Below are 23,060 nucleotides of genomic sequence, written 5' to 3' on the forward strand. Positions count from 1 at the left end.
TCCTATATTTAGCTAGCCTTATTGATAAAAAAATAAAAATTATTATTATTATTATTATTATTATTATTATTATTATTATTATATTTTAAGCATGTATTATTGATATGGTTTTGATTTATATTTTAGAAAAAATATTACTTACATGTGAAATTAATACATTTAAATTGATAAAATCAAAGTCCAAAACTTAAAAAGAATAAAATAAAGAGATGTGAAAAGTAAAGATTAAAAAAACAAGAAGAAGCAGCTAGTCCAACTCTAAAGAACCGGCCCTTAAGGCTTAAAATTGAAGCCTAAAACCTCCCAACTTTGGTACATGGTAACTTGGTCTGGGATATCCTAGTTGCAGCCATTCAATTCTGAATATGTATTATTTACTTAATATAAATTCTGGCTGTAAAGAATTTTTTAAGTAAATGCTCCTTTGGGTCTTGACTTATAAAATTTTAGTCATTGGTCTTTCATACAAAATCCTTCCACGAGCTTTAAGATAATATTTATAATTAATCTCCAAAACTGCTGCTGCCTTTTTAGGTTTTTTCTTTTGGAAAAATTACAATGAAGTTCCACACATCAAACTTAAATACTCCTAGCTCCCATGAATAAGACAAATTATTATGAGGTCCCATGATCTTTATGGGTAATTAATTCTAAAAGTAAAAGGATCAATTTGTCCTTGGCTAATTTAAAGGGGAAAAACAAATGAAAGAAGGAAGTAGAACCCATTTTCACGCGTGGTAGCACCCATTTTGAAACTTCCCACTCTGCCAGTTATCAAACTCCCTCTCATCTGTGTATGCACTATTACGTGTTCGATTTGAAAGCATCCTCTCCTCCTCATTTTCCTGTCTCAATCGCACCTGGAGTTTGAGAATGAGAGAGAAAGTCAGACCAAAACATTGCGCGTCGATCTTCCTTCGAAATCTGGTTGTGTTCCTCCATTACTCTATGATTTATCCCTTAAACCGAGATCTATTGATCCCCCTGCTCCTTGCTTGCCCTGAGCTCTACGAGAAGGGAAACCTAAATTTGCAGAAGATGGTGTTAAGGATATCTAATCTTCTTCTGAAATCTTACCGTGTTCCTCCATTGTATGTGTTTGATTATTGTTAGGGTTCTATATTTATCTGATCTTTGTTGTTGTATTGGTATTTGAAATTAATTTTTTTCATTTGATTTTTAGATTTTGGATGCATTTAAACTATCTTGCTTAAGAAAGAACTAAACTTTAAATCAATAGAATGTTTCCTACAACTGTAAAAAATGACTGGACATTTGCTGATAATTGTGGGATACCTCGTGTGAAATTATGGTGACTTAGAATTGTAAGAGATAAGTTCAGTGTCATTTGATAGGTTGATCGTATCTATTGTTATAGCAAAGCTCTAGAAGACATCTACATATATACTTGAAATCCCTGATTCATAAATGTGTAGTATTTGTACAGACCTTTGTGTATATTCATGTCAGAACATTAGGACCTGGACTTATGTTACTTAAATTCAAAAAATCAAGTTGAAATAGTAGGACCTAATTAGGATCAAAGCCAAATTTTAAACCATTTGAACAAGCATATAGAAGTGATAACTTTAAGAGATTTCAAACTATTTGAACAGGCATATAGATGAATTTAAACCAGAGAACAAACTATGGTGGATATCAAATTCCTGTAAATGTTTAAGTTTGCCTATCCACTTTAGAATTGATCCTTTGAGCTGAAAATTTAAGCTTAGCATTAAACTTTTCAACTTTTGGAGCTTGAACAAGGCTTCTAGTACTTTCCCATAGAAATAGTTGTTGCTGAGGTCAAGCTTAGAGATATCGTTAGTGAAATTAAAGAAAGAATCATGTAATTTTGATTTGATATGGTTGGTGTTGAGATCAAGAGTTACAAGTAATGTAAAATTAACATAGCTAAGGAATGAAAAATTTCTAGAGCCATTTAGTAGAAAAGGTTAACTCGTGTGTGTGTTTATACTAATATATATAATTTAAGTAAAAATATATTTGCTGGTGACTGATAACAAGTATGTTGTAGGTGAATAACATGTTCACTTAGAAAATTGACAAGTATGCACAGGATATTAAATATAAATGCTAATTTTTTATTGACAAGTAGGGTAAGGACAATGACAACTTGACTTAGGAAATTGATAAGTAGTGTAGAGGGCATTAACAATTGAATGGTTATTTGCTAATGACAAGTCAGGTTAGGATATTAACAACTTTACTCAGGAGATTGATAAATATTGTACAAGATATTAAGTACTAAATGCTTATTTGTTGGTGACAAATAGGGTAAGGACAATAATAACTTGACTTAGGAAATTGACAAGTAGTGTATAGGGTATTAACAACTAAATGGTTATTTATTGATGATAAATAGGGTTAGGACATTAACAACATCACTTAGGAAATTGACAAGCATGCATATATAGTTATACATGTAGGTGGTTAATATGTGTCATATGTTTTGTGATTGTGATTTTTACTAATATTAAACTTTGTGAATTTTCAATCAATTGTAGATGAAGGGAGAAAGGAAGGCCAATATCTTTGGTTATGCAAAATTTGTAAAAGAATTCTATAAGAAGAATAAGGGCAAATATAAATCAATTGGCGAAGGACAGGGAGATCTGACAAAAGTGTGGGAGAAGTTGTCAGCAAAAAAGGAGGAGGAATATTCACAGAAAGCCAAGGAGGAGAGAGGAGAGATAGCTACAAAATATACTGTACTTTTTCACACTTATTGCTCTTCTAGTTAGTTTTCAGAGGTTACAAATTATGTTAGGGGAGGGGATAAAATAAGGAAAGGGTGTGAGAAGATTGGCTTTGACAAACTACTTAGTATAAAATGCAAGAAAATACACAAAGATATCTGTAGAGAGTTGATGCAGGCACTTGACCCCCCAACCTAAGAAATATGCATTAGATGGAAAGCAAGAAAAATAAATTCAAAGGATGTATAAAATTTGATGGGCATAAGGAATGAAGGCAAGGAGATAATTGAAAAAGTAGATGTTAATGAAAAATCATTTAAGAAATTGAAAAAAACTTACTTTAAAATGCCCTACAAGAATATTTTAAAAATGATAACATTTGAGAAAGAGGATGCTCAGTTCGAGTTGTTGTTTCTAATATATACTTTGAGAGCTTTGCTATGTCCAACAATAAGTATAGGGATTAGTAACCGTGTTTTAAAGGTTGTACATGAAACACATAAAGGAATTGGCAAATACAATTGGGCAACATATGTCTTGAATGAACTATGCAATGAAGTGGACATGTGGAAGCAACAACTCAATAAAGGGAAGATAACTGGAAGGAAGAATGTTGGAGGATGCATTTATTTCCTCATGGTAAGTGTATGGTTGTAATTTATAACTTGATAGAATATGGATTGTTATATCTTGAAAGTAATGTGTCAAAATTTATATAGGTTTATTGCTTTTAGTATTTTTCTCTTGGCTAAGAAAAAGCACTTAAGCCCGATGATGCCCTCTCATATTGGGATAAGGAGAAGGTTATTGAAAGGGTAAAGGTAGAGAAGAAGAGTACTTGAGGTATATTACATGATCCCATAAGTGCATATGGTAATTCTTCTACTAAGTTTTATCTAATATGTGCTTTTAGTCACCCAGTATGTACAGAAAGTGGTCTTGCATTCATGTACCAATTTTCCCTTACTGACACATTTTTTTGTAGGAAATAAGGAAGATTTATGTAAAAGTAGTGTCTAAACTTGGTAAAGAGCTTATAAATCTATAAATGAAGCTTCTACAAGATTCAAAAGACGTTGACAAGACACAAGGAGAGGGTGGTGAAATAGAAGAATAAGCACATAAGGATTCTAAAGAGGATGATGAAGAAGAGGAAGAGGAAGCTAATAAGGATAATTTAGAAGAGGCTGATGAGGATGAAGAAGGTGAAAGAAAGGATGAAGAGGCTGATGAGAAAAGCTTTGAAGAAGGTGAAGAAAAAGATGAGAAAGGAGATGAGGAGGATGCTAAACCAGGTGAAGAGAAAGATAGGGAAAAATTTGATGAGGATGAGGATGAAAGACAAGAGAAAGAAGCAGCAGGAAAAGGAGAGGAGCCAAAATCTATGCATGAGAGATTGGATAAAGAGAAGGAAGTGGAGGGGGAAGTAAGAGAGTTAAGCAAACAAGATGATGGATCAGAAGAAAAAGATGCTCAGAAGGGATTAGAGAGATTTAGATTGTAAAAGTAAAAGAATCTGGGAGATCACAAACATATAAAAGACATACAGTGAAGTCTCCTTAGGTCAGACTTAGTCAAAAGAGGAAACTAGCTGAGAAGGAGTGTTTATTTCAGATGTGCACAGCATCGTGTCATGAAGACGAGGGAGGGAGGTAAGTCGTCACACTTGATCAAAAAACAGACCACCTAAACTTTGTTTTTAATCAAATGGTTTTTGTTTTCTTCAATAGGACCTTTGTGCAAATGTATGAATATTTCCTAACTCGTGCTGAGCTTTAATGTCTTGGTGGAACCAGATGGATCAGTAGTAAGGTATGAAATCTATAGTCCATAAAATCATTTTGCCACTGTATAGATATTAACTTACTACTCTTGTGATCCTATTTTGCCAATTTTAGTTTATAATAATGGTTACTAGGACATTAGTTGGAGATCAAAAAGAGAATGAAAGCAGAGTTAGGACGTACATTTTTGGTTTAGAGTTTATGAGAAAAATGGTAAACAACCCTTGGTCCTAGACTATTGGTGACAACAATAGAGAAATATTGCCCAACAAAGCATCAACGATGATTAGTGAAGTTAAATTTACCCTTGCCCGGTGTGAAACAATAAGCTTGCCCTGCACATTGTGGATGCGCTCGCTATTGAATCTTGTTACCCTCAAAAACTCACTATGCTTTCCTATTAAATATGCTGCAATATTCCATGGATATCCCTCAACCTTGTACTTAGCAATGACCTTTTTCACATTGTTCTTCTTAAACTTGTATGAAAACTTGTGCCCAATACTATACTTGTACAAAGTTTGTTTAAAGGTCACTGCATCGGTAAACATTTGGCCCTTAACAACAAACAAGCCCTTCCATTTTGCTGAATTCATTTCAGGCATTGGTGTAGGCACTATTTGTATAGCACATTTTAATGGCAAGTCTTCAGTTTCAGGACACAAACTAGGTAGAGATAAAGACCCTTCCTCTGAACCTCCTAATAAATTATCAATCCTGTAGAAAATTGCAATCTGAGTGCATTACTAATACTACATCATAATATTATATATTTTAACAAAAAATAATTAACACAACTTACACATGTTGGTACTCAGTTGGGTCATCTATTGATACTTGTGCAATGTCATTTTTATTTATAACTATATATACATGTCCACTTTCTTTATTGTACTTAATTAAATGTTCTACTCTATCATCATCAAAAAGATCTAAAATGTGCTTTTGTCAATGTTGAGTGTGAACTTCATCTCACTTCGAATGTTTTTGCACCCCATGATTGCTGATAATATTTTTCTCAACTCTTCATAACTTGTCCACTCCTTTATACTTCTTGTTCTTACACTCTCACCCACATATTGCATACTACCTTGGCCATAATATGCAATTTTCCCTCCTATATGAAAAAAACATAATAGATGTCTCCCAAGAGTACTAGCCATCTTTGATGTCAACTTCACCATACAAAATATATTGACAACTATTAACAGCATATTGACAACTTTAACAATTAACAATACACACAAGATATTGTCAACCTATGTTGCACACAACATATTGACAATTGGCCATGTCATATTAATAACTTAAACTTCATTTATTAACAACACATATAAGGTATTCTTAACTTGCACGACACATAATATATTGACAACTATCCATAGCATATTGACAACTTATGCTTCAATTATTAACAACATATCTTACTATCTCATGATAGACTTGTTAGCTCAACTAAGTAGCACTAGAGTCTTGAATACACTATTACTAATGCAACCCCAATGACCACCAATGACATATATATTGACTGAGAGAGAGAGAGAGAGAGAGAGAGAGAGAGACGTCCATAACTCATATACCCATAAGGAGAGAAAGAGAAAACCTTATTCTACTAACAAACCATAAAACACTAGATTAAATGATTAACAAGGAGTATATGAAAACTAATCTCATCATTTACTTACTTTCGTGAGGTCACATTATTAGATTCTTTAAAGCTCGAAACTGGGTGCAAGAATGTTTAAATGTGGGCCATCTTTCTTCACAAACTCCTACATACCTCGAACTAAAGATGATTGTAAAAATGGGTTCATCTTCTAACTATAAGTTGATCCTTTCGTACGCCATTCTAAGAACAATTACAAGATGCATTTCAACTACTCTTGCCTCTATCACGCGCGAAAACCAATCTTCTTTCCTCTTTCCTTATTTTCTTCCCTTTTAATAAGCCGAGGGCAAATGGATTTTTTCAATTTTAAAATTATTTCCCCCTAAGGACTATGAGATTTCATAGTAATTTGCCTTACTCATAGGAACTGAGAGTATTTAAGTTTGATGTATGAGACCTCATTGTAATTTTTCCTTTTCTTTTTACACTATTCTCACCCTCACTCCCAAATGAGTCGTACCAATCAAAGGGTAATATTGAAGAAGTGCAAGTTTTTAACAATGAACAAACTTCAATTAATTTCTCTAATCTTGAGTAAGTAATTAATACAGCTTATAAAAAGGACAAGAGAGAGTAAATATTCACATAATTAACAATTGAAATGAAGCAATACATTAATGAACAAGGAGTTACCAGTAATGCATGCTCGACAGATATCAGCAAAAGTAAAGGGTAAATGGTAAGGTTAGAAGAAGAGAACAGAAAAAGTAACATCAATAGATAAATTCAAATGGCATTTATGTGCTTTAACGGGACATTGGGAGGGATATTGGCCACTTGATAAATTACAACACATAAAAAATTATGCAGAAATGACAGAAACAATGTGCTGATGAATTCAACGCTCAACTGCCTATACTACCACCAAAAAAGGGTTGACTCTGTAAGGCTACGAAGCGCAATTGCCTTTTTCATCAATATAAATCGACCAAGGGAACAAAATTTCGAATCAGCTTCCTGCTCCCGCCAAAATAACTCAACGAGAGAACTTGGCGATCAATTTTTCAACATGGATAACAATATCGTCTATTCGGGGCCGCACAGCAGCCTGAGGTTGAAGCATCCATGTCACGAACTGATGAAGAGCATCAGGATATGGAGACTTAGGTCCAGCGGGCCATTTGATTTGAGCATTTACAATGGCCAATTGCAGGCTTCCCCCAGATTCCCCAAGTGCATATTCAAATGGAGATACCCCATACCTGAAATGTTAAGCCAGATGATGATAAACGAGTCTGCTAGAGCTGGTTGAGATATGAAGCACAAAACAATAATAGGACAATACATTTCAAGATGACAGAAATTAAATTATGGTGATACTTGGGGGAATGGTTGGTTGACCTTACATGATTAAAAACAAAGCAGAGAAAAGCCATGTATAAAAATAAGTTAAAACAAGAAAACGTGCTTGAGTTTTTTAATTTACTTTTTTAACACAAATAAGGATTCCGCAGTTTTGAACAAAGATATCTTGTTCCTCAAAGGCCCGCCACAGTAGAAGTTTTATGAAATCTAATGGTTGACAGTTGTGACAGAATGCGGTGGGGGCCTCAAAACTACCACCAAAATTTTTCTCCCAAAGCCGATCTCCTTCATGTTGTTTATTGAGAAACAAACAATGGAATTTAGATCTACTTTATTTTCTTTCTTCTAAAGACAAACTAAAGACGGTGTAGTTCTTAGATTAAACTAGAACCACCAACAAAGGCATTGCCAATAAAAGTTCTTGATAGAAAAAGTTAAAGATAAACCACATACTAAAAAAAAAGTATATCCTCCTCACATTATTGCATACAGCGTGCATCCTAGTGACCAAACATCAGTCCTCTCATCTATATCAGCCTGGCTTGGGCAATCCCATAGCTCAGGAGCACGGAAAGGAGCAGAGCAATGTTCAGCTGCCCATTCCTACAAAAGGAAAGAAAACATATGGGGAAAAAATCAGCTGCAAAGAAATTTATACGAGCCAGATAACTGGAAAAACACTAGGCTCCACTATATTTGAAAAACCTCACCAAAACAGCACACTTAATTAAGGAATTAGTACTGTCACAATAAAAGCCCCTAGCTAATCAGCTGATTATCTTTTCAATGAAAAAGATGGCCATTTAGTGTATGGAAACAAATTATTGGGAACTCATTATAGCCTAATACATATGTGGCGAAAACATAGTGCAATGATCCTTCAAACACAAAATGGAATGAAAATGTCATAAAAATAATAGATGTAAAATACCTTTACGCATCACATATGATACGCGTCTCCAAGTATGACATTTTAAGCTTACGGGAAAAACAATCATTAATGCGAGCAATGGAAGTACCGATGAGTGATGACTGATGAACCTATGAAGCATATAGTTAGAGATGCCTATTTTCAGGAGTGTTGACTCACACATAGCCACTACTATAACATTTTTTTTTTTTTTGTTGGAGGGAAACACTACAATAACATTGATGACAGGTTTTTGTATGCGTCAAAAAAGAAAAAAAATTTCAGGTTGGACACAGTTGAGAGGAAAACGAAAACGAAAGCAAAGCTGAAAAGAATGGAGGTGGAGGATAACAAGACAAGATATTCTCAAGTATACCTATAGTACATAAAATAGAAAGACCAAACTAATAATGACATAATATACACATATCAGAGGTGGGTCCAACTCCAACAAAGAAGTGCACCTAACATGCCTATATATCTATGCCATCAAGGCAGTCAATGGTAAAAGGCACCCTTAAGGCACTAGACCTCCAAAACACCATGGGCACTTGAAAAGTTCGTAGCAGAGTAAACTAAAATCAAGAAAAAAGAAAAAACAATAGATACATGTAACTTGAAATAATATGACCGTTATATATGCAAAAATAAAATCAATCACTGTTGTACATTTCCTTTTAATTTTGAAGTTTGTGCATCTTAAAGTTGTACATTTCCTTTTAATTTTGAGGTGTGTGCCTTTGCACACCTCATGCAATGTTATGGAGTTAGCACTGATTTGATGTATAAATTTTGAAAAAAGGAAATGATAAATTAAAGGTTGGGTCAGGCTATTTAGATTGTGTTTTATAGTTTCTGAAGTTAGACTTATAAGTTGATTACTTCACACGAGTAAGGTGCCTAACGTATGACACTCCCTTCAATGAGGCTCCGCAAGGTGATATGAGAGGCACTGGACCTGTTTAGAGCCTTGCCCCAGTGTCTAGGTGAGTGCCTTTGACAAAATTCATACCTGATTGGGTTCATCGACCTATTTCACATCAACCCTACCTTAAATTTTTCTGCAATGAGATGCTAGAAACCCCTATCTCAATGAAATATAAGATTCTTTTCCTAACTAACAGTACAGATTAACTTCTTTTTAAGTAGCTTTCTGTTCTCCATTTTGGAAGAAAATAGCGCAAAACACTAAAAAATTATGATATAGAATGAGGTGACCTGTTTTTTATTTGGAGAAGCTCATTGAATGGGAAGTTAAAAAATTAGGATTTGTATGACATACACACAAAAAGTTGAAAATCTAAGGGTGTATTTGGTTCGAGGGGAGGGGAGGGATTTTAATGGAGGGGAGGGGAAGGGTTTGATGTTACCTTATTTGGTTTGGGAGATGAAGGGAGGAAAAATAATTATATATGAACAACTTTACCCTCGTTTTATTAGTGTTGAGATATTGGAAAAGTGTATCTGCATCTTTTGAACTTATGACTGAGGGCATATTGATCAAGGTGTAACAAATTTTAACCCTCCCCTCTCGATCCCTCCAATTTGGAGGGGACGGGAGGGGAGGGGCATTTTTTTTTCCCAAGCCAAACAAGGGGAGGGGGCAAAATCCCTCCTTGCCCTCCAATTTTGATGTGTCATCATGTTTCATATATGGGTCTTGCTTATTTGTGAGGAATTAACACTGCACAGTATAATATTTATTAAAAAGAAAGTAAGGGGGCGGGAAAGACTATTGATATAGACATAATCTTGAAAATTTGCACCTGCAACTGTAGTGCCTCTGATCGGGAGTGAATTTGCTGCCTGGCAGGTCGAGCACTACCAAAATCCATGAGTATGGCAAGAGGAGGTTGTCCATTTCTGCGTGTTATTACCACATTACCAGGTTTGACATCATTATGTGCATGCGGAGGATTCATATTGTGCATGTGCTTGAGTCCTGCAGCAAGCTGTTGAGTTCATTTTACACGTTAAAGCCTCTTAGCAAATTTAAGCATCTAGCCAGTTTAGAATAAATGAGAAGCACTGAGATATCATAAAATCCATTAAAAAATCACAATAAAAAATGAATGTTCTAACAAAATTTTATCTCAGTTACTATTTTCTGGTGAAAATCTCAGGCATATTTATTTTGATACACTCCATTCATCTCCATCTAGTCAAACTGTAAACAAATTGCAATGTGCTGAAAATTTTGAGTTGGTTAATATAAAATTGAAGTTAAAAGGTTCCCACAAAAATATACAAGTATATAATCAAAAGATTGTTCATTTTACCTGCTGAAATATGTGAAGCACATCTGATGTGGAAAAGAACTCTTTCTTGGCTTTCATAGTTTGAGCAATGTCAAGCAATGTTCCATCCAAATGAACGGGAAATAACAAGTATGCTTCATGGTTCCAAGATGTTTCTTTGGTTGGCTGCCAACGAAAAGCACTTCCATATAAATATAAAATCACGAGCATAGAAACAAGTAAGATAAAGCCAAAAAAGCAACGAATTAGAAGCGTAATGTTATGCATTTCTGCATTAACCATGTACACTCTGTTTATAGGCTATAAAGTGCATGAGCGGATAGACAATAGTTAAACTGCAACAGCATAATGACTTTCCAGATTGCATTGATAGGCAATTGTAGCATATAATCCATATCATTAACATCAATGTATATAATTCTAACTAGAAATGTAATGCCTGATGCAGTTGAAGGACAATTTAAGTTTTTTTTTTTTTTTTGGGCTATACCTCAGGGATCAGACTCGGACTAAAGCATGAATTTCAACCAAACCAACAGCTCTGTTATTTACGAGATTTTGAAGGCTAACCTTTGATATATAAAGGAGACAAATAATTGCTGGCTGCGATTACTTATTACCTTAACAGAAATGATTGAATGATCAAGAAGTGGAAGCAAATTAGGATGACTGAAGAGTGATGAAACACGGATCTCCTCCTTCACCAACTCCAGCTGTTCATTGTTTTGAATGAGGACCTTTTTCATAGCATAAGTTCCATCGCCTGCAGACAAACTCACAGCAAAGAGTAAGTTACAAAGTCTTCTTTTCCAGTGTTAACAAAGAATAAGGAAAATTCCATGACTTAAAACGTGAAAACAGGAATATTATAGCCAAAGTGAGAAACATCATGGTACATCTAAAACTGCGTGTGCCATCTATAGCACAAAACAAAAATGCAGAAAGGGCCACAGATCTCATCCATAAGTATATTTGTCTATCATGTACAGACAAGTTTGGCAGAAATGGGTATGAAATTCAGGGAATTATAGATCTAAGCTGGAATATCAGAAACGTTAGACTAGATATTCTACGGATTGGTTTATTCTGAAGCCATTTTGGTTTTGAAATTACAAATTACGTAAGAACTCAATTACATATTCCACAATTCCACCTCAGAAATTTAGTTAAAAAATAAACAAATAAATAGACGCAAAGCCGTGTCAGACTAAGTAATAATTGCACAACAAAATGTCATAGCTCAAAAATCAGATAGATAACATAGATGGCGCATTCATGTTACCCAACAAAGCTCATTTAAGAAAACAAGTCCATAATTTAAAGCAATGGCATAAGTTGTTTCATCGAAGCCTACAAGTATGGTGATTCACTTCCAGATTTCAATCAAATCAACCTGAGATCACAAAATTCTACATTAGAAACAGCAATGCGGGTTGAAAAAGGAAGAAATCTTACCGGAGACACGGGAAGAGTCTTTGAGCTTCTTAGAGAGACCACCTCCGGCTAAAGCGGAAGGGGAGTCGGAGATCACCTCCTTGACCAAGTAGACGTAGGAAAAGCCACCTTCGCCGAGCTGCCTCACGATGCGGAATCGGTTGTCGTTAATCCACACATCGGTTGCCCCGTTTACGTTGTCATACAATGCATTCAACCCAGAGAACGAGCACCCCATCTTCTTCTCCTTCTACAGTGCTTTCTTACTCTCGCTCTAGGAATTTCTGCCTTGAACGTGCCTGTGAAAACCAAACGAAAGCACGTGTTCCAGAGAGACCTGATTTCACGTCGATTGTGTGCAAGATACTTTTCCCCCCCTTGGTTTTTAATACTTCGCTTCCTTCTTTGGGTTTCGGGTCTCTGACGACGTTCATTCATTCTTGGATCACTCAATTCTTAACCGAACATGTTTGATTTGGCACCCCGCCATCATTAAGGGAGAATCAAAGACAAGTCCGCAAGACAAAATTGCAATTTGGTTCAAACAGTTCCACTGCAAATTTGTTTCAATTATAAATAAAATATTTAAATTTTAAATATCATTCTCAATTTATATATAAAATTTTTGTTTGCAACTTTCTAATCAATATTTGCAATCAATTTTGTAAAATAAATTCCGAAAAGCTAACGGTTAATTGTTTTGAATTTAACTATCATTCTCCCTTATATTAAATGGAAAATGATAAATAAAAATCCGCAAATGACAGAAAATAACTGTTAATTGGGCTAATTATTGTAAAGTCTTTAAATCCTACGATATGGGAAAGAGTTAGAATGACTAGTTAAATTAAAGAAATGACTATTTCATTTGAATAAATAATCCCAAATAATAAAAAAAAAAAAAAGCTTCAACAGAGATAGTAAAGGCCTGTGTTTAGTATTTGTTTTTTTAAAAAAAATAAAAAACTTGTTTAGATAAATATTTTATTTTAAATTGTTTTTAAAACTGTTTCTTTTTTTAAAAAAATTAAAAACTGTTTTCGTTTTATTTTTTGAGTTTCATATTAGTGTGAAAGTTTCAATCATTTATTGTTCTGCTTATAAAACGTTAGACAAGGGTTAAACTTATTGAAGATTGGTGATTTGATGCACAAATCAGATGTGGCAATTAGGAATGAGTAAAACTGAATTGAAATTAAAAATCGAATCAAATTTTGTATATTTAATTTGATTTATTTGGCTTTTCAGCTCAATTCGGTTTTTTTTTTAAAGAAAATTTTGGTTGATTAGTTTAATTTGATTTAAAAATTTTTGAACCAAATGAACCAAACTAACTGAATTACATATATATATATATATATATATTCTTTTTATATTTAAAAAATGTGAATAAATTCTCATTTAGATGAGTAAAAATATATTTCTACTTCTTGCAATAGTAATATTTTTTTGTTTAATATGATGTTTTAAATTTTTATTTCTATAATTTAATTTTAAATACAATAGTATCAAGTTTTATTAATTTTCTTATGAATTATAGTATAAGATTGCTATTTTTTTATTAGGTAAGAAAAAAAAATTGGATAGAAGAATATATGAACAATTAGACTTCATAAACTTAAATTAAAGCCCACAAATTGAATAAAATGATCAAATGAAACTATTATAATTTAGTTTGGTTTTATTTCAATTTAATTATATATTTCAATTCAATTTAGTCTAAATTTTTTATATAGTTCGATCAATCAATTTTAAATACAAGGACGGATATAGCCGGACAACCAGGCGTGCTACCCCATGGTATAATTTTTCTTTGTAAAATGAGTTTCTTTTTACTTGTAACACATGTGAAAATAAATTTTGGTACACACACTTTCTTGTAATCTTTCATTTTTGGCCCCTCCATATACTCATTTCTAGATCCGTCCCTGCTCCCTCACCTGCCTTTTACCAAAAATTCCTATGATTCATGATCTCTCGGCACGCAGGAAGATCAAATGAGCACCTCAATCACCCATGGCATCTCTAACAACCAAACCAAAAAGAATTTTTACCACCATGGAAGTTCTTTTTTTTTTTTTTTTTTTGAAGAAATTCCACCACCACGATCACAACAAATAAAACTAATCCAGCCCATCAGGAGCAAAAATGAAATAAAAGGAGGGAACATATGCTTGAGATTACTCGCATTTTCTTTTTCCCGTCACTTTAACTATCAATAATAGCAATATAGAAATGGATGCTGATGTCATCAATTGACTTGCAGAGTCCTGTCTAGATGGCTGGTTGCTGCTGAGTAATGCAGTGTATGTTTCCACCCCCCAAGACAATCTCCCTTGCACCTTCAATTCCCACAATCTGTGACAAAAAAAATTCTAAACGTTCATTGAAAGTTTTTTTCACAAAAAAAAAAAAAATTACCAGCACACCAGGATCAATGACCCAAATTCATAATTCACAAAGTACTTGATGAATGCATAGACAACCGTTAATATGATGTCACGTGTAGGTTGGGACAATCACGAACACATATTGTCCAGTCGCCATTCTAAAACGGCAGGGTTTCTCTGCTCAATTTCCGATGCATTAGCCAACTATGCGGTCAAATTGCACCAATTTAAGAACCTATCTCGATTTGATTGATAGAGCCAATTCATTATCTGATATTTGGTTCTAAAACACGTTTTAATCCTGCTATTATAGAGATGACGACACCTGCTTTTTAGGTTTCTACAAGCAGTTCATTTGAAAACCAGTTTCAGTGGATGCCTTCTCCAACAGATAAGTCCTTCTCTTCTGCAACCGCATGTCATTAAAGATGAGATAGTTTTATCCTCTCTAACTGCCAAAATGATATTTACTACGAATGATTATGGTTGGAGCCACACATTTTCTCCTAGATATCGAGTCATGGAAAGTACAAATTTCCAGTCCCTTGTGTCATTTCCATGTAAATTCCACAAAAGGTGGTGCTTCCTCTTGATTTATTTAATGGGTTATTTTATGACTTTCAAACGATTTACTTAATGGCTTCCCCTTGACTTTCAAATGGGGCATGCTGCCTTTGTTTTTAGTTCTTAGGTTTCTTGCTTGGCTTGTGCCTTTCCCTTGGCATTCAAAAAAACAAATATGATAAATCACGCACCGTCAATCATGTCACCTCAAAGGCATTTTAACAATAACTTCTTACTTGGTGATAAGGAAAGGCCTTAGATAGGACTTGCAGAGCTTCGGCGTCCCATTTTTTATCTCCAAACTGTGGAACAATGACGGCTCCGTTTGCAATATAGAAGTTTACATATGAAGCAGCGAGTCTTGTACCTGGAAGTCTGGGTTTGGCCTCGCCATCCTGTGAAAGAAATACAAAGGGTTTTGGAGGTTGAGTTTGTCTGATTCTGAGATCAAATCATTACCAAATCGTAATGCTTCATACTTTGTTTAAATAAGGCATTAGTCATTGATGTGAATTCAAAATTTCAGCATTAGTATAATGAGATATGCAGGGACATTATTACATTATCACAATTAAAGGCAAGTCTTGGGAATCAATTAGAAAGTACTTTATTAAAAATGTTCAAAATAACTTGCAATTTGTTTTGTTCACGGCACCTCAGCTTTTCATCAGACATGTTATACCTGACATGTGTTAGCTTTTCTACACAATTAAAGTGTGTTTTGATTAGCTGACCAGTTGCTAACTGCTTCCCTGTGGGGGGTTAATGAGGCTAATTCCATGTCGCTGTCAAGCAAACACATTCTGATATTATTTGGAATTTGAAGATAAAATGGTTTATCTGGACAGAGATACTTAACATCAGTTTCCCAATCAGCGTGGTCGTTTAATATATGAACAAGTTCATTGGAACATATGGAGGACATTAAAGTACCCAGTCACATTTAAAGTCAATAGATGAACAAGTCTATTGGAGGCCCTTTCATCACGAGAGACTCATGATTGCTCTAGGCTTTTGGGTCAAGAGGAGCTGCAGCAGTGTTCTTATCCAGGGTTGACTGACACAACATTGTAGGAGGTTGAGCGATTGTGAGTTTCCTGGTTTTCTAAGGGAATTTTTTTTCTTTTACATTAGGAAGTTATTGTATCTTATCATTTCAAAATAGTATTAGGATTATCCTGTTGGTAGATAGATTTTAATCAAAAGTTGAAACTAAAACTCTCACCTTTCCACATTTCCATAAGAAAATTACCTAATCAACAGAGATGACGACATTATGGAGAACGCAAAGGCTAATTAAAACAGATGCCGTTGAACTCTTCATTTGAATCTATTCATGAGTTAGATAGGCGCAGAAAATTCTAAGCAAGCTCAAATCTGAAAGTCTGTAGACCTTGCAAGTTGCAACTTACCTTCCAGTCTAATAAATTAGTAGCACTTTTGAAATCAACATGCAAACAACAAAAATATAGGACATTCTAATCTCAGAACTATAACAATATACAGGAAATCAGATTGTCAGATGCATAAGAATAGCGTTGAATTATAACCGGTAATTAACATCAGCAACCCATACACTGAATGAAAGCTACACCACTCAGGCAATTGGGGTTGGTAAATGAACTTTAACAATTATGTCTACAACTGATGAACGGAATTGAATAATAAAGATAAATAACATTTTTTTCCCATTTGGGTTGAATTGTGATAAACGAAGACTTAAAAAAAAAAAAAAAAGCCAGAAATGCAAACTTGGGTACTTGCCTGAATGACCCCAGCAGCCTCTTCATCTGTCATATAGAGTGGGCCAGGTACACGAAGTTTAATTATTTCAAGTTTTCTACCATTGGCATCAGTTACACTTGAAAGCAGAGAATATGCCTCTACAGATCTTTCATACTGCGGATCAGCTTCATCATCAGTCCAAGAAAGAAGAACCACACCAGGCCTTGCGAAACAGCACATGTTGTCGATATGACCATTAGTATCATCATCCCCTGTATCAAACCATTACAAAGATTTATTTAACATATATAGACAAAGGCTAATTACCCACTTTAACATTTATGTATCAAAATATATCTGGATCGGGCAAATATAACTGTCTACAACTCCTAAGTTGGACATCTTTCTAGAAGTACATACATCAGCCTAGTCATTCAGAATCATTTGGATCAGCCTGCACTCTTGAAAGTGAATACATCAATTGATGCTGAGGTGTAAAGAAAGCAAAATGTTAATTTGTAGCATCCACGAAATTAACTACAGAAGGATTCCCTGATTTCTAAGAAGTATGAGGAATTTCAGAGAACATAAAATCTGAATTCAATTTTTATTGAAGGAAAACGGATTACATACATAGCGAAGGAAAAGAGACAAACCTCCAATTTAATGCCAAAAATTATTCACCAATTAAGCAAAGAGTAATGGATGCACAAAGATGAAAGTTGGCTAGTAATTAGGGGATGAACCACAGATAATTATGTAGAAGTCATGATCTCCGACAAAAGAAAATTATGGTTTTGAATTTTCTTTCTAAAAAGAAGCTCCAGAGCCCAGGAAAGAATCAGAGACTTCACAAATTTCTATCAGCTTTCATTCAAACTTAACAAGGAAAGAAATGTGTTGGTTTTACCTTACTTTAGCTTCATTCTAAAATTCAGAAAAAGGAGAGGTCATAAACTTTTCTACCGTAAATACAGAGCTGTAACTTCAAGAATTTTCATAGTGAACGGTGTCCTGGTACAAGACAAAATACAGAAATACTAAAGTTGATTAGTGTCAATAACTGCATGGGACACCAGAGGACAGTCAGATTTTATCCTTTATCGCACTTAATAAGTAGCATAGAATGCTTGTACAGCTCATTCATATTTATCCTTCTTTTTGAATAGGCTTTATTAGAAAGCTTTGCTGTTTCCATATCCTACATTGGTTTCTTCTATATCCTATGTGGTCCCTTTAAAAATTTTCAATGACTGAAATTAAGCAGCCAAAGTAAAATTCTATCAATTCAAATGAAAATAAAAGCTCTTAAATCTAAAAAGTAAGCTCCCATACCATATAGTCCACGAGGCAACCATATAACCTTTCTGACTCCCAGATATGCCTTAAGTTCATCCTCTATTTGGATTTTACTCAAGTTTGGATTCCTGTTCTTGTTCAATAGACATTCCTCCGTGGTAAGACAAGTCCCTGAAGTAAAAGAAAGCACTGTCATAAACAGCAGAATCATTAAACTTTATAAGCAAATGGTATATTACATTCAGAAGAGGGATCAAAGGGTACAGGAGTAAATCTAATCATATGTGGCTCGACCAATAGGAAAGACTGAAATAAAGCAATAAATAGACATAATGAATACTGGCTAACTCCAGAAAATAATCAGAAATGACAGTTATCCATTTCAGCAGCCACTTATTCTTGCTCATGAACAAGCCAGAACTAAAACCAAATTTTCAATAGATGTTTAGCTGTCAACAAACTAGCATTCTATAGAAATTCTATTCACCAGCTTTCATGCTTCTCCATAGTCCAAACAAGAGAAAAATATTTTAACATGACAAAATAACTCTTACCTTCTCCATCCACATGGATGCTTCCACCTTCAAGCACAATTGTTTGGGGAAATCTGGGAATCATCTCAACTTCCAGAATCTAGCGAACATATGATGATAGGGTAATTATCTAAGCATATCACACAGAAAAAATTGCTTTTTCATGACAGTAAGATGTTTAATTACACAAACCTTCTTTGCAATTAGGACGTCAAGACTCCAGTCACTATAACAGCCACCATCTAAACCTAGATAATTTATAAAATTGATCAGGTAAAGAAAAAGATATTATTAGTTAAATAACCCAATTACAAGTTAAAAAATAGTTGTCAAAGAAAAAAAAATCATTTGTCGGTTAACAACAAATAAACAAAAATCTAATAATCGTTTCCTTCTACGATTCATCTTTACAAAGCATCTGACAATCCTTATTTGAACAAAAATGATTTTATCACGTTTCACAAACCAAACAAGGTTAAAATGATGACAATGATTATTAGATGTCTATTTGCTTGCCTCCCCAGCTGTTAAAATCCCAATCAATTCCTGCGACCTTCGGCTCTGTATCAGACTTCGAGGGATTTCTGCTCACAACAAACTGTTGGAGAAGGGAAACGCAAAAGTAAACGTGAGTTAAAATTCGTAATCTCTATATTTGCACATCCAGACAAGCTTATCTAATCAGCTACGTATTACTCATCAGAGAACAACTCACGGTGGGCCCACTGTCACGAAACCAAGAATCATTGAAGCTCATCTCAAGGACCCTGATATGTGAAGGTAGCAGGCTTCGCGCATTCTTCCACTGAGATTACAAGAACATTACCAGAGTCAACAATGGCATAAAACATTATATACGAATGCAGAGAAAAGGCATCAACGCCTTGCATCTTTAACGAACCTGGGCAGAACTTGCACAAACAGTCACAGGCTCGAACTTGGAGATTGCAGATGCTACCTTCGCATATACTTGTTGGGAATGAACAGCATTGTCTCTCCAATTATCCGGGCGTTCCTGTTATTCAAAACCACGATTGCTCAAATGGCGGCGGAGGGATAAGTTGACGACGAGATGAGCGAATATTTTGAAAAGTATGCGGTTGATCATATATACAACAATTAGTAGTGGTAAGAAAAGTGGGGTAAAGGCTAGTTGAATCCGCAAGAAGATCGACTTGGACCAGAAAATCGGGGTGTCACATGGAGGAACTTAAGCCCACTAGAAAAGGAAAAAAGAGCAGATCCATCAAATTGAAGGACGGCATAAACACAAAGCTCGAGACCAAAGGTAGGTGGCTTGCAATTCATTGCTTTGTTTTGACGAGAGGAGTAGATATACTTACAGGCCAACCAATCCAACAGTGCGAGTGGGGTTCCCACTCTGCAGGCATATGAAAGCCAAGAGAAGCCGGCGTGCCGCTGAGCTCCATGGACGATACTGTGAGTTGAGGGTTGTGTGTGGGGGAGGAGATTCTTGAATAACAAGTTTCGTGGTTAAGAAGGGCGAAGTTGTTTCCGCGAAGAAGGCGAAAAAAGATCACTTTTCGTTCACAACGCGCGGGTTTGATTCCCAGTTTCCCTCCGGCAGGATGCAGATTCTCTGGAACCCGATTCGTACTGGAATCTGCTCACTATCATTTAAAAGGGAAAAACGGCTTCACGACAAAACTTTGTCTGCGCCATCAGGAATATTTTATTATCATCAATTATCAGTTCTTATAAATCGTGGCTGCCAGTTTTGAAAATGTCACTCCTAAGCTCACATTTGAGCAAGGTTTTACCAATTGTAAATTGTAAATTGTCATTCTTGAATTATCAATGCCCTTAGTTAACAGAATTTAAAATTTGAGAATATTTTATAAAATTTATAGTATCTTGATAATAAATTTTTTTGTGGGACCTAAATATAATTTTGTTTAAATAATTGGACACATGTAGTATATAACAAAAAAATTGAAAATCATTGCTACTTAATCATTTTTATAAAATGTTGCTGCAATTTTATTAACAAATGTCGTTACTAGTGAAGGCTTTTAGTTGAGGTTTTGATTTTAAATTAATGTGAAAATAGAAAATATTTTTGAAAGAGCTCCCCATACACACGCTTGAATTTAATTATCTGTAAAATGATGCTGCAATATTTAAAAAAAAATTAAGGATATTTGAAGTTTTTCAAGATGATTTTTTTGGATTTGTGATTTGTTAGATTTGATAGAAAATGAGAGTATAGGTTGGGAGCAGGAAAAAGTGTGAGGATTATTCAGGATTAATTTAGGGTTGCATACAATTGGCAAGTAGGGCATCATATGAAAGTTTTAAATCTTATAAAATTAAAGCTGATAAATTTTTGTGAAGTTTTCATTTTAAAAGAGAGAATAATTTATATTTTGTAGAAAAAATAAACTAAGTAAAAATACTAAAAAAAGAATTTTTAACTAAATTCATTAATCTCAATTTTAGTGAAGTTTTTGGCCAAAAAAGAAGTTAGTGGATTTAAATTTTGTTAGTAACACTGATTATAAGACAAAGCAAGGAGAGTTGAACATTTCTTTATAATTAAAAAAACTAATTTTTTTAATATGTATGAGATTTTTAAATGTGTCCTAAAATAAGAATGTGAGGAAAAAGTGTCATTGATACATATCACTATATCAATTACTTTTTAGAAGTATTCTTTTATTTAAAATATAGAATATTAGATAAATTTTATGTTTTTCTCCATTCATACCATTGTTTTTTTTTTGTCCTTAAATACTCCATATTTAAATACTATGCCCATATTATAAGGAAAACTCAAGAGTATAAATGAAAAGACATAATTATTTAAAATAAAATAAAATTTCAATTAGCATTTTTTATCAACCGTAAATTAGTTAACCATGATAAATATTATAATCTAAAAGAAGTATATATGTATATATATAATTGTAAATGGAGATTAAAAAGAATAAAAAGTATTTTTTGTTTTTTTTTGAAAAAAATTCATCAATTTTTACAAATTGCGATGCTTTGTCTATTTTATTGTTGACTTCTTTCTTTGAAAAAATAGATAAATAAAATTGAGCCTTTTTTAACAAAATATCTTGAGTCTTGACTTATTACTTACGCTAGACGCGGGAGACTCGGACCACATTCTTTTCCCATCCCTTTTCTTTCCTTTTGTTTTTTTTTTTTTTTTTTACCGTCTCCCCCTCCCATCTTTGTTTTTGGATAAAAAATTGAAGTGACAAAATAAAAAATCGCTTAATAAAGTAGTTAACATGGATTATGGAATATTTGCTCCTATCTCATTTATAAAACACATTTTAAAAAATTTACTTGATTTCATTTATAAATTACAATATAATTTTTTAAATAATATTTGAGAGATATTTTCAAAAATACCTTTTAAGAGAGAGAGAAAATAACATAATATTACTTTTTATATTTATTATATATGGACATATTTAAAATTTTACACATTTTTTTATTGATATTGATGAGATTAATAAAAATAATTTATAAAAAGGATTGAATAAGATAGTACAAAAACTTACCTAAAATAATACAAATAATTTAAACTGTGCTGGTTGAGGGAGAAGGGGATAAATTTTGGTCTTCTCTTTTTCCGAATGAAATAAAATAATATTAAAATTTTGTTCGTATCGGTGCCTTCACCCTTGCAGCCAAGTTTTTAAAAAAGGAGAAGAAAACAAGGGAGGGCTTGGCATGGGCTGTTGAAAATGAAGTGTCATCGTTAATGGGTCGTTGACAATTTTGGTGCATTTCCGTAACAAATAAAATTTGGCATCATCCTTTTACTTCTATTCATTTCACATATTCTTTCATATATATCATGACAGTCGAACCATGTGAATGGTCAAGCTTATTGTCGTGGTTGGTGCCCACTTCAAAAACTAATCACAGTTGTCCGCGTCTGAAATTACTGCAACCACATGCTGATCAATCCACTTGATCCTATTATTTATTTGATTTTAGTTTCCTTACAGGTTTTCGTCCTCAAGAGAGATTAATCGAAAAGAGGAAATTACGTAGGAGCATCAAGTTCTTTTTTTTTTTTTTAATACAACAAACTAATATGTGAATATAACAACTAAAATTGCTTCCTCACCTATTTCTTTTTTGTAGGTTTGGTTCAGGCTGAAATGGTAGGCGACAAAAGTCTCCTCCATTAATTATTATACTTGTCCTAACACTGTTGGACCACATGAAACTTCCTCTAACGTGTGCTAAATTGAGTAACTGTATCATTTGAATTATTAAAATTTATATTAATAATTTAAATAAATTTATTTATTTATTAATTTTATGTAAAATATGAATTTAAAAAAATAAATATGTATTTCAATAATTAGATAGATATTTAATACTTGTATTAAGTGTGGTTATCAAATTCAAATTTTTAAGTAAAATGAAGAGTGATAGCTAAGTTTGAAAAGAGAAAATTAAGGATCGCTAAGTTTTGATAA

General features: G+C 33.7%; 2 protein-coding genes across 3 annotated transcripts; both read right to left on the reverse strand.

The window, feature by feature from the left end:
• Positions 1-6,869: 6,869 nt before the first annotated feature.
• LOC129308281 (uncharacterized) lies at positions 6,870-12,578 on the reverse strand. 2 transcript variants are annotated; one of them, XM_054949352.1, is made up of 6 exons: positions 12,102-12,574; positions 11,267-11,409; positions 10,668-10,811; positions 10,155-10,340; positions 7,957-8,081; positions 6,870-7,375 (listed from the first exon to the last, which is right to left on the reverse strand). In XM_054949352.1, the coding sequence occupies exons 1-6, from the start codon at positions 12,316-12,318 to the stop codon at positions 7,150-7,152; spliced, it is 1,041 nt and encodes a 346-aa protein (XP_054805327.1). In that variant the 5' UTR covers positions 12,319-12,574; the 3' UTR covers positions 6,870-7,149. The 2 variants fall into 2 exon arrangements, with proteins under 2 accessions (XP_054805327.1, XP_054805328.1); XM_054949353.1 differs by having other exon boundaries at positions 7,249-7,375; positions 7,932-8,081; positions 12,102-12,578.
• A 1,500-nt stretch (positions 12,579-14,078) lies between these two features.
• LOC129309399 (agmatine deiminase) lies at positions 14,079-20,228 on the reverse strand. Its single transcript, XM_054950970.1, has 10 exons — positions 19,935-20,228; positions 19,493-19,606; positions 19,307-19,396; positions 19,108-19,189; positions 18,784-18,839; positions 18,613-18,691; positions 18,095-18,229; positions 16,799-17,031; positions 15,271-15,429; positions 14,079-14,438 (listed from the first exon to the last, which is right to left on the reverse strand). Exons 1-10 carry the CDS (start codon positions 20,019-20,021, stop codon positions 14,355-14,357), a joined length of 1,119 nt encoding a protein of 372 aa, XP_054806945.1. The 5' UTR covers positions 20,022-20,228; the 3' UTR covers positions 14,079-14,354.
• Between the last annotated feature and the right edge of the window lie 2,832 nt (positions 20,229-23,060).

This window comes from Prosopis cineraria, unplaced genomic scaffold (assembly GCF_029017545.1).
Source record: "Prosopis cineraria cultivar Desert tree isolate PC_DT_omini unplaced genomic scaffold, ASM2901754v1 PC4, whole genome shotgun sequence".
Lineage (NCBI taxonomy): Eukaryota > Viridiplantae > Streptophyta > Magnoliopsida > Fabales > Fabaceae > Prosopis > Prosopis cineraria.

Excerpts from the sequence above, each read along its gene's own strand:
- LOC129308281 (XM_054949352.1), bottom strand. The coding sequence starts at position 12,318 with ATGGGGTGCTCGTTCTCTGGGTTGAATGCATTGTATGACAACGTAAAC. Across the intron at positions 11,410-12,101 it reads AGACTCTTCCCGTGTCTCCG|GCGATGGAACTTATGCTATG; the intron begins GTAAGATTTCTT and ends GTTTGTCTGCAG. Across the intron at positions 10,341-10,667 it reads TGCTTCACATATTTCAGCAG|CTTGCTGCAGGACTCAAGCA; the intron begins GTAAAATGAACA and ends TGAACTCAACAG.
- LOC129309399 (XM_054950970.1), bottom strand. The coding sequence starts at position 20,021 with ATGGAGCTCAGCGGCACGCCGGCTTCTCTTGGCTTTCATATGCCTGCA. Across the intron at positions 18,230-18,612 it reads CATCCATGTGGATGGAGAAG|GGACTTGTCTTACCACGGAG; the intron begins GTAAGAGTTATT and ends CTTTTACTTCAG. Across the intron at positions 17,032-18,094 it reads GTTGCCTCGTGGACTATATG|GGGATGATGATACTAATGGT; the intron begins GTATGGGAGCTT and ends GGTTTGATACAG.